This window comes from Mytilus trossulus, chromosome 3 (assembly GCF_036588685.1).
Source record: "Mytilus trossulus isolate FHL-02 chromosome 3, PNRI_Mtr1.1.1.hap1, whole genome shotgun sequence".
Lineage (NCBI taxonomy): Eukaryota > Metazoa > Mollusca > Bivalvia > Mytilida > Mytilidae > Mytilus > Mytilus trossulus.
Genome location: NC_086375.1, coordinates 92,393,813 through 92,406,361, shown reverse-complemented (window position 1 = coordinate 92,406,361; position 12,549 = coordinate 92,393,813). Strand labels below are relative to the sequence as shown.

Below are 12,549 nucleotides of genomic sequence, written 5' to 3'. Positions count from 1 at the left end.
TTTTGTTTGCCTTTCTGGTATTTATTTAACTGAGTTGTGTACATTAAAAAGAAAGGATAATAGAACATTTAATTTAAATTAGATTTTGCAAACAGCATATTATCCGTTAATAGTGTTATCATTGAGGATGATCGCATGCTCTTACAAGATGTTTTTCTGGTGTGCTTGGTCTATATTCCATTTTGTGCTTCTTTTTCTTTACTAGTGTTTGTTTGTTTCATAGTGAGTAAGATTATAACACAATATTGATTGCTGTACCCCTATTTTTGACATTTTTGCCTATTGTGTCTGTTTGTTTGTTTTGTTCAAACATCGGTGTCAATATAATGGAATACACTGTCTTACAGTGAGAGGTTTAGCTAGCTTTAAAATCAAGTTAAATCCAACATTTTCTACATAAGAAAATGCATGTACCAAGTCAGGAATATAACAGTTGTTATCCATTCGTTTGATATGTTGGGGCTTTGATTTTGCCATTTGGTTAGGTACTTGACTTTTAGAATTTTCGTTGGAGTTCTGAACTTTTATTATTTTATTTTTTACACTTAATTTTATGTGTATTTTATATCAAGTTCTTGTTTACGCCTGTAAAAAAAATCCCTCTTAAAATATTGAAATTAAGGAAGAAATGTGAATTAGTGGAACGATTTTATTTTTCTATTCTCTATCCAACATAAGACCTTTTCCTGTTTTCTATACATATACCTATAATGGTTTACTTTTATGAATTGTTATTTGGATGGAGAGTTGTCTCATTCGCACTAACACCACATCTCCTTATATCTAGGAATAAGATTATGGTATTCGATAGTCAATAAAAAAGTATATATATTTTTTGGACTTTTTTTGTATAATACATTTTTACAATCAATCATCACAATAGTGAACCTATATTGATCTTCAAAGGCTGAACAATAATTCGTCAAATTATTTACAGTCTTTCAGTAATATTTAAGGTCTAGTCACAGCGATTTATTTATTCAGTAATGTTTAGACAAATAACCTGCAGTCATTCAGATCTGTTCAATTGTTGACATTACTTGTACACAAAAACAGTAATGAATTGACTGAAAGACTGCATATGACTGAATAATTTATTTTTAAAACTTTTCACATGATGGTAAGATCAAAATGACCGTTTCAGACTCAAATTTATTCACTAGTGCTTGCATACTTTTTAACATTGTTCGAATTGGCATGTCCATACTCAAGTGTGATTAAAAGTCGAATATTTTTTATCATATGTCAAATTTCATAGTGATCCAATATATAAATCTGAGTAATTGAGATCTAACAAACGAAGCTGTATTCAATATATACATAGTAATGGCCTGAAATTATCAGACAATACATCTTGCTATTTGTGAAAAGAGACCTGAAATTACCATACAATATATCCGACCAATTGAGACAAAAAATATCAAAGACATTCAGCAGTCAACTAATTATTTTCCCCCTCATGTTAAACCAGAAGTTTAAAAGGGGTAATTAATGCTGTTTTATGTTTAAAAGGGGTAATGACAATTCATGATTCAAGGAAAGATACACTGTAATCAAATAAAAAAGACAAAAATACTATCAAGTATCTATAAACAATACTCAGAAAAGTATGTGTTTACAACGATACTAGACCAAAGAAACGTTTTGATATCAGACCATATACACTGAATAAAATATAGAACAACATACATTTATTATTAACATCTGAAAATAACATACAAGCCTAAATATTGACATTTGGACTATTTAAATGAAATTAAAACACTATTTATACTGTTTATCTATTTCCAGAAAGGACTATATCTGCATGAAATTGGACATGCGTTAGGTCTTGTTCACGAGCACCAGCTTCCAAACAGAGATGAATTTATAGAAATTATGTACTCCAATGTCGAACCGAGCATGCGTATATGGTTCAATAAATATTCAGGACAAGAAGTCAACCAATATGATGTCACTTATGAATATTCTTCAGTTATGCATTATGGAATTACGGTAATAATCTTATTCAAATGATATCAGGTAAAGTCTGAATTTATTCACTACCTTTTATTGTAAAACAAATTTTATAATAAGAAGGCGCAATTCTGTATGAAAAGAATCAAAGTATATGTAAATGCACCATTCAGTTCAGCACATTCTAGGCTTTGTATATGTCTGACCAAAGTTAGGCGCCAGTAAATCAGTTTTTATCGTTTGTTGCTGTATATCATATTTGTTTATCATTCTTCAAAACAATATATTGAAACAAATTTCTATTAAAAACAACATTGACTAAAAGACATATTCGCAAATAAAATTAACATTGTTGCGCATAAACTGTATTGTTATCTTTGTCTACTAGATTGTACCTAAGTTGATGCCATTGATAGTATTATTATTTCTGATATTTTCATGTAATAATTTATTATAAGAGATACAAGATAATTCATACTGCTGAAAATTTGAGAAATTAGAAATCAGTCATCCTTGACCATTGATTTTGATTTTATAATTATTGTAACCAACGAATATAAGTCAACCGAGCAAAAATAAGAGAATCAATGGCGCACATGATGTTGTGATTTTTTCCTCTTTTTTGCTTATGTGCTTTGTCTATACTAATATGTCATTTGTTTTTCTTTTTGATACATTTGTTTGTTTTTATAGTGATTTAGATTGTAACACAATATTGACCGCTGTACGTGTGTTTTACATTTTTTACTTTTTTGTCAATATCATAGAATTTAATGCGACTGTCATACAAGTGAGAGGGTGAGCTAGACATAAAACCAGGTTTATGGTTGATGACTCCTTCTGTAGCCATTTTTGTACGAACTTTTCAAACTTCAATTGTATCAAAACCGCAGATAAAATGACAAATAGAGATAGGCCAATTTGTACATATACCAAGGGGAAACTTGATGCAAAGTAATAATATTTACTGTTTCATTGAATTTAATAGAAAAAGAGTACTTTGTGGCGAATAAACCTAGGTTTGTAGAGAAAATCCACAGCCTTTATACAGAGGTTTATGTTATAAATTTTGAAACATAGATTACTCACTTGCTTTTCTATGATGTGCTAGTGTTTATTTTTTTACAAAAAAATCTAACCAACCTGTAAATTCTAAAACACCTCATGCTGAGTCACTTAAGTCGAGCGCACCCTAAAAGGTGTACATGATTTGGTCCACATTTTGTTTATACCAATAACTACATAAATAAACTTATTTAAAAGAAATTGATGCTGGCACTGCATGACATAATCCTATATCTATAAGTCATCAAATTGCCAAAAATGAGAGTACAAAGATAAAGGCTGTGGATTTTCTATAAAATTTCCTTATGTTTAGCATTGAATCAACATCCTTAATCAAACATTTTCAACACAAGGACATATCTGTACAAGTCAGGAATATGGCAGTTGTTATCCGTTCATTTGATGTGTTTGAGCTCTTGATTTTGCCATTTGATAAGGAACTTTCCGATTTGAATTTTCCTTGTACTTTGGTATTAAATGAATGAAGAGGTCTTAAGCGATAATTATACGCGAAATTAGTTTGAATGGTTTTTTTTTTTGGCAACTTGAAGTTCCTTCACTTTTTAATATTCTTGAAAGGCTTTTTCCAGTGACGGCAAATCCCAGACCATCAGAGCTAAGGACAAGTCTAAAGAGGAGACAATCGGAAAGGTTTGGCGTAAAGAATTGTCCTTCAGTGATGTCAAGGCGGTCAACAGATTATACAGATGTGGTGGTAATATAATGTGATACATTTAAAATGTTACAAAATGAAGTCACAGAACTAATCACCCAAAAGTAAAAAAAAACACTTAATTTGTCTACATCACGTGTCTTTGGTGTCATCAACCATGCATAACCACGGTTTTAGGAAAACACATATTAACGTTTAACCTTTTGCGTTCTAAACAAAATGATGGGACAAACCAATCTTATTATTTGATCTTAACCTGATTACACCCTTTGTGCATGAATGTGTCAAAACAGAGAGTCTAACATTGTTAAATAATAAATGCGTTAAATTGAACTATATGAACTCAACATACTGAAAACATATTCCCATAAACAAAACAACATAAATAAATGACTAAGCCGACACATATTATAGAGTCTTGGTTTGTTTCAGAAAGATGTCCTTCCAACATTCGTTGTCGTGATGGAGGTTTTGTTGACCAGAACTGTAGATGTATTTGTCCTGACGGATCACAGAACTGCCAGGAAGGCCAACCTGCCACCGGAACTGATGCTGACCAAGACGGTACTAAACTGAAATGAGCAAATAGATAAACAAATTCAATATAACTACATATTCTAAAATAATCTGATGTTAGATTCATAAAGATTCCATAACTGCAACAAGTGTATTACGATATTTCTCCACTCGAAACAGTTAAATTTCAATATTTAAAGCGTGAGGCTTGCCGAGCTTTTTGAATAATTAAAATTTAACTGTTGAAGAATCTGTTTCTCTTATGATTTTTAACCTTCCTCTTCAAAGATTTGGGGAAAGTTGTGTACTTTTGATATGACGTCATCAGACATAGTCACCTTTTTTCCTGACGTCACAATAACAAATTCAAAAGAAAACAAGAAAATTCAACGTTACAATTAAATTTCAACCAATCATTTGCCGAGAACAGATTTTTACTAGTGAGGAGAAATATTTTGATCACACCAGTCAGGAAATGTGAAAATAGCACAAACATTAGAGGAAATCTAGTTACTAATTGAAATGCAATGCAACCATTCTTTGCTGTAGTATTATTTTAGTATTTTTGATGATCTCGTATCACTGTGGTATAATTGTCAATGAGACAACTCTTCCTAAGCGATCAAATGACACAGAAAATTTAACTGTAGGTCACAGTATTGCCTTCAACAATGAACAAAGCCCATGTCAAAAGGACAACTATAAGAGGCTTCGAAATGACACATTTAAAACAATTCAAACTAGAAAAACTAACGGCCTAATTTATGTACAAAATAATAAACGATAAACAAATATGTTACACAGCAACAAACGACAACCACTGATTTACAGGCTTCTGACTTGGGCCAGACACATATATCATATGGAATGAAACTAGTTTATTGGCACCAAACACTCCCACTAACCCGGGACAGTGGCACGACGGCACAATACAAGAACAAACTATACAAATAAATAAACGAAAACCGAATATGAGAAACAGCAATAAACGACTACCACTAAATTACAGGCTCCTTGCTTTTAAACATATTTCGTCTGAACACAATTTTAATGTTGGTATGTATGATGAGTTTATTTGCAACCACTGGGTCAATGTTACTGTTAGTTGAGATGCTTCATCCCCAATGGTATACCTAGCACAGAGGTCAGCACGTTTGATTTGACAAGAACTATCATTGATTTGGTTATAATTATAAATGAACTGTTTAAAAAACATAATTTTTTCGAAATTCTAAGTACTTCTTCTCCATGTATAGAGTACTTTATAGCTGTATTTGACAGAACCTTTTAGAATTGTGAGTCCTTACTGCACATCAACTTCGTACTTTATTTTAGAATTTTAACTATTTTGATTCGAGCTGAACTGATGAGTCTTTGTAGGCAAAATGCCCATCTACTGTATATCATTTTAATTATTGTATCTATGAGAAGTTCATTTTACTATTGGTCAGTATTGTGATGGAGAGGAACAACTATAATTTGTCACTAGTCAGAGAGGATCTAAAATTATACTTCAATGTTTTATTTTTGTTGGCATTTGATGTAAATGGCATATAATCAATAGAGACTATACAGTTTATAAAATTGTTTAATAACCTCTGAATTATCTTTCTGTTTATATACAAAACATCTCTTGTCAATTCGTCACCAATTTGTTATATTATTTAGTGTACATGCTTTGGATTTATATAGAAAGCTAGAAGCAATTCTATGGTAAGCGAAAACTTGTATGTATCCATAGTTAGAATAGTTATCGAAGGTACCAGGCTTATAATTTGATACGCATATCGCCCGTTTCGTTTACACAAGACTCATTAGTGACGCTCTGATAAAAAAAAATTAGAAAACCTAACAAGAAAAAAGTTGAGTAGCATTGAGGATCCAAAGTTCCAAAAAGTGGTGTAAAATAGTGCTAAGGTAATATATGCCTGGGATAAGAAAATTCTCAGAATTTCGAATAATTCATACTTTTGCAGACAGTTAATACAGAAATGACCATATGATTAATATACATGGCAAGACCGATGTGATGACTATGTGCTGGTGATACCCTCGGGGACGAAACGTCCACCAGAAGTGGCATCGACCCAGTGAAAGAAACAAAGCGTGGAACGCTGGACTTGTGACAAAATTGTTAACATCAAGCAATAAATTGTTCTATAAAAAAAACCAAAACAAAACAAAGCGTATCCATATACAACATAATATACATTTAGGGCCGACCAGTCAAAACCAATTTACAAAACTTATCAATATGTATGTCTGTTATCATAGCAATTACATACACTACTGACGAGATTACACTGCATCAAGGAAACTACGAATTTACTTCAATTATGAAGGGAAAATTTTTCAGATACTTGTACAAATATGTATGACGAATGGGCCTGTAATGTTTGGGCATCACAAGGTGAATGTAAAGCAAACAAGAAGTTCATGCTGACCTCCTGCAGGAAAGCTTGTAAACTGTGTGGCGACGATGCCGAAAGCGACGAGGGTATGATTATGCTGGTATTTTAGTAAACATACATAAAAATACAAAAAGATATAGTAGCTAAAATAATGAAGAAATATCTATGAAGAAATAATTTTGAACATGCATATAACCCATACTCTCCATCAATAAGCCATCACACATGTGATAAGATGTTGTTAAGAAACCTTCCAACTTTCATTCAATTTTAATACAATGGTATCAATAAACATAATTTATTCTCTAAACACAGTCTCTAATTTCAAGTTAAATATAATTTCTACTCATTATTTTTATAAAATAAGTAGTTATGTTAAAAATAATGTACTTGATAGTCCTATGAAAAGATGTCAGAAGTTACAAGCTTGGATCTTTCTAAAACTAAAATTTATCTTAAGTACCGTTGTCTATGAATATTTTGTTTTATAAGGTTTTCTTGATTGATTTATCAATCTTTTAATTGATATATATTATGTACAATGAATATGTTTATAAAATTATACTTTCAGGAGACCATGTGATGACATGGGCGTGGATGTGGCTAGGGACATTTGCAAACTTATTTCCAAGGAACTGGTCAATAGGTATTTTCTAAATTACATTCTTCATACACCTTTAAGTTACTACAAAGTTGTTGGTCTTTTGATATAGTATTTTCAAATTTAATACCTGATCAGGTAATTGTATAATCACCTGGAAAGTAATACAATAATCGTTTGTTTATGTTATTTGTATTTGTTTCTCGTTTCTCGTCTTCAACTATTTACCTGTTTGGCTTTACAAATATTTTGATATGAGCGTCACTGATGAGTCTTATGTAGACGAAACGCGCGTCTGGTGTACTAAATTATAATGCTGTTACCTTTGATAACCTTTACACCATTGTGTCGATGCCACTGCTTGTGGACGTTTCGTCCCCGAGGGTATCACCATCCAAGTAGTTAATATCTATGAAGAAATAATTTTCTGTGTTAAAGGCCAACACTTCGGTGTTGGCATGAATATCAATAATGTGTGTGGTTTTTTTATATAAATTATCTGTTTTAATACAAAAAAATCGAAAAAAGGATTTTCTTATCCCAGGCATGTATTACCTTAGCCGTATTTGGCACATCTTTTTGGAAATTTGGATCCTCAATGCTCTTCAACTTTACACCACTGGGTTGATGCCTCTGCTGGTGGATGTTTCCTCCTCGAGGGTATCACAAAGCTTCGGTATTGACATGAATATCAATAATGTGGTCATTTTTATAAATTATCTGTTTACAAAACTTTGATTTTTTTTTCGAAAACTAAGGGTTTTCTTATCCCAGTCATATATTACCTTAGCCGTATTTGGCACATCTTTTTGGAAATTTGGATCCTCAATGCTCTTCAACTTTACACCACTGGGTTGATGCCTCTGCTGGTGGATGTTTCCTCCTCGAGGGTATCACAAAGCTTCGGTATTGACATGAATATCAATAATGTGGTCATTTTTATAAATTATCTGTTTACAAAACTTTGATTTTTTTTTCGAAAACTAAGGGTTTTCTTATCCCAGTCATATATTACCTTAGCCGTATTTGCACAACTTTTTGGAAATTTGGATCCTCAATGCTCTTCAACTATTTACCTGTTTGGCTTTACAAATATTTTGATATGAGCGTCACTGATGAATCTTATGTAGACGAAACGTGCGTCTGGCGTACTAAATTTTAATTCTGGTACTTTTGATAATTTTTATATATAGATTAGCCCGTTGGTTTTCTCATTTAAATTGTTTACACTAGTAATTTTTTACCCCTTGTATATCTTGTTGTTCGGTGTAAGCCAAGGCTCTGTGTTGAAGGCCGTACCTTGACCTATAAGTGTTTACTTTTATAAATTGTTATTTGGATGGAGAGTTGTCACATCTACCTAGTATATCTTACACATACATACAATATACTAGTATGTATGTGTTAGATATTCTAGGTAGATGTGACAACTCTCCATCCAAATAACAATGTATACTAGTTTATTGTATGTATCATACCAGATATTAAACAATATTTTAATACGGTGAGTACTGGTATGTAAAAAATATAAGTAGGATTCGTGTTGACAAATGTAAAGATTTGTGCAAATGTTATTTGAACATTATGATTTTGGTGCTTTCGAATCCTTATTCTAGATTTGCCTTCACAATGAACGGTAAAAACTTCAAAAGTTAAAGCGAATTGTGAAAACTATACAACAATTAAAGACCTTAGGTTCTAACTGAAACACGAGGTCAGCTCTGCCTAAGGAGTTGGAACCTCAGTCGCCGAATGATTTCTAACTTTAAGAAAGATATGTTATAAATCAGTATGTAAAAAAAATTTATTTCTTATATTCATGATCTAAAGCTGAATGCACAGACAAGTTTCCTCCTGCAAAATGTCAAAAATGGGAGAGTCTTGGAGACTGTGTAACAAGTGAGGAATGGATGACTGAAAATTGTAGAAAAACCTGCAATATGTGTAGTAAAAGGCAAGCAGAATGTAAGATATTACAGTTTTAAAACTTAGTTATGGGTTAATACTAAATTATTATAAAAGAGGTAATTTCTATCAATCAAAGATCGTTTATTTGTCTAAAATGTAAAGCCAAAAGACATTGTTATATAAAGCCATTGCAATGACTAATAAATTCTATAACACATGTTTGTCACAGGACGCCAACTGAATAAAATTACAAAGTGTTTAGACAGTCGCTTGCAGATAGTTTAGACATGTTTTTATATATTTGCTTGCAAATTATTTAGACAGGTTTTAGACATTTCCTTGCAGACAATTTATACATGTTTCAGCTGTTTTTCTTGTTTTATGAGAGTCCAAAAATAATTACTTCATTGTATGTACAAACAAGATGATGAGATATTATCATTCAACTGAAAATAATCGTTAAAAACTAAAATATAATATTTCCTTATAAATACTGGTCATTGGAGCATGCATAATACAATATATGTAATTAATTAGTACAGAAAATTAGGACATTCAATATAATTGTTCTTATTTTATATAATTTAGGATTTCATGATTTCATGATTTTATTTGAATATTTAGACACAGATACATAAGATTGAGAATGGAAGTGGGGAATGTGTCAAAGAGACAACAACTGGACCATATAACAGACAACAGTATAAGGTCACTAATATTGACAGTATATATGATAAACAGTTGGAAGTCGTGTACACAATTTTTATTGTTATATTGTTTACCTTTTTGAATTGTATTTAAATAGATAATTGCACGACACCAAAACTACTTACTTTTCATTTCGAGAATACTTTGATTCAGTTGATGCGACTACAAACTGTAGAAATTTATACGAAAACAGTGAGAAATGTGACGGTTGGGCGAAAAAGGGAGAATGTGGAATAAACCCGTTTTGGATGACTGAGAATTGTAGAAAATCTTGTCGACTCTGTCACAAACTGACGACAGAGCAGCCACCACAAAAAGATGACGCCGGAGATAATAATGATGAGGAAGACACAGAAGAAGAAGAGGAAGATAGAAGTGGTAGAACAGCCAGTAAGATAGACATTTATAAATGTTTATGTTTTAGGGGTGTTAAGTAGAACAGCCAGTAAGATAGACATTTATAAATGTTTTATGTTTTAGGGGTGTTAAGTAGAACAGCCAGTAAGATAGACATTTATAAATGTTTTATGTTTTAGGGGTATTAAGTAGAACAGCCAGTAAGATAGACATTTATAAATGTTTTATGTTTTAGGGGTATTAAGTAGAACAGCCAGTAAGATAGACATTTATAAATGTTTTATGTTTTAGGGGTGTTAAGTAGAACAGCCAGTAAGATAGACATTTATAAATGTTTTATGTTTTAGGGGTGTTAAGTAGAACAGCCAGTAAGATAGACCTTTATAAATGTTTTATGTTTTAGGGGTGTTAAGTAGAACAGCCAGTAAGATAGACATTTATAAATGTTTTATGTTTTAGGGGTGTTAAGTAGAACAGCCAGTAAGATAGACATTTATAAATGTTTTATGTTTTAGGGGTATTAAGTAGAACAGCCAGTAAGATAGACATTTATAAATGTTTTATGTTTTAGGGGTGTTAAGTAGAACAGCCAGTTAGATAGACATTTATAAATGTTTTATGTTTTAGGGTTGTTAAGTAGAACAGCCAGTAAGATAGACATTTTTAAATGTTTTATGTTTAAGGGGTGTTAAGTATAACGGCCAGTAAGATAGACATTTATAAATGTTTTATGTTTTAGGGGTGTTAAGTAGAACAGCCAGTAAGATAGACATTTATAAATGTTTTATGTTTTAGGGGTGTTAAGTAGAACAGCCAGTAAGATAGACATTTATAAATGTTTTATATTTTAGGGGTGTTAAGTAGAACAGCCAGTAAGATAGACATTTATAAATGTTTTATGTTTTAAGGGTGTTCAGTAGAACAGCCAGTAAGATAGACATTTATAAATGTTTTATGTTTAAGGGGTGTTAAGTAGAACAGCCAGTAAGATAGACATTTATAAATGTTTTATGTTTTAGGGGTGTTAAGTAGAACAGCCAGTAAGATCGATAGACATTTTTTTTTATGTTTTAGGGGTTTTAAAGGACATTGTTATGTTGATATTTCAGAGTAGGACAAAAACATGTACCAAATATTCTTAACCAGATACTCATTTCGACAAATAATGTCTCTTCAATGATGCTCGAGGCCAAAATATTTGTAAATCCAAAGCTAATTGAAAAGATGAATAGCTATAAATTCAAAACAACAAACAAGTATAACCAAAGCCGGGCAATGAATCAAACATTGCACGAGGGAGACAGATATTAAAAGCTTAAAGAGTTTACAATGAATACTAAACTGATATATTTATGTCAGAAGAAATGCATATGACAAAAAAAAACCATGATATTAAAAAGAACATCCAGGATGTAGACAACACTTCCTTGCTCATTTATTTTTAAACTATATAGTGTTTAAATTAGACAGAATTTATTGGATTCTGAAAGTCTAAAGACATCTGATCAGTTTAAATAAAACTTTTAAACTTTACTATATTACTTCTTTATTGATCATTGCAAACATCTAGTACATCATCTGATAGTTTTGCAGAGGAGTGAAATTGCTTCACTGATGTCATTTATTATTATAGGAAGCTGCCGTGATCTACATGATACAAGAAAATGTAAAAAATGGGCGGACCAAAACGAATGTACTGTCAACCCCGATTGGATGATTCCTAACTGTAGAAAATCATGTGATAGATGTGTTGGAGGTAAAAGTAATTTCTATCAAAATACAACACGCGATTTTAAGGGTTTCAATTTGTTATAATGATTTTTAAGAAGAATAAAATATACCTGTAAGGGTGCAATTAAAGCGAAAAAACCGTTAGCCCATCTTCATCAAACCAATCTTTAAAAAATAAATCACATCATCTCCTCCTTACGTTTCTGTATTTTGAATTAAAAAGATATAGAAAATGAAAAGTTAAAAAGCTAAAGATGCATGAGATTGTTGGACGTCATTAAACTCACTGACCAACATACCTCATCTCCTTCATTATTTTCATATTGGAATTATAGAAATAATATACAACTATAGTGCTATAAACAAAACCAAAAGGACTGTATACTACATGCCCAATCATTGAAATTATGAAAATATTTTTAGATATGTAAATAAAATAGCCATGACACATGGAGTTGTGTAAGTATTCGATATCACGAAGTAAACCAATAGACCACTTTCGAGTTCATCCGCCACCGGCAAAAACTCGTCAATTATGCACGCATTTATGACGTTATTTACCAGATAGAGGGGGTCGCCTGTATCCCTGCACTATTTACGTTCATCAAGCGTCTTAGTGATCG

General features: G+C 31.6%; 1 protein-coding gene across 1 annotated transcript in view; it reads left to right on the top strand.

The window, feature by feature from the left end:
- The window catches only part of LOC134712862 (uncharacterized), a 30,668-nt gene that overhangs the window by 13,214 nt on the left and 4,905 nt on the right, over nt 1–12,549 (top strand). The window contains exons 7-14 of the mRNA XM_063574830.1: nt 1,792–1,995; nt 3,601–3,736; nt 4,127–4,258; nt 6,567–6,707; nt 7,193–7,267; nt 9,053–9,187; nt 9,992–10,228; nt 11,829–11,951. Coding sequence (XP_063430900.1) covers nt 1,792–1,995; nt 3,601–3,736; nt 4,127–4,258; nt 6,567–6,707; nt 7,193–7,267; nt 9,053–9,187; nt 9,992–10,228; nt 11,829–11,951 — 1,183 coding nt within the window. The remainder of the gene's footprint in view (nt 1–1,791; nt 1,996–3,600; nt 3,737–4,126; nt 4,259–6,566; nt 6,708–7,192; nt 7,268–9,052; nt 9,188–9,991; nt 10,229–11,828; nt 11,952–12,549) is intronic.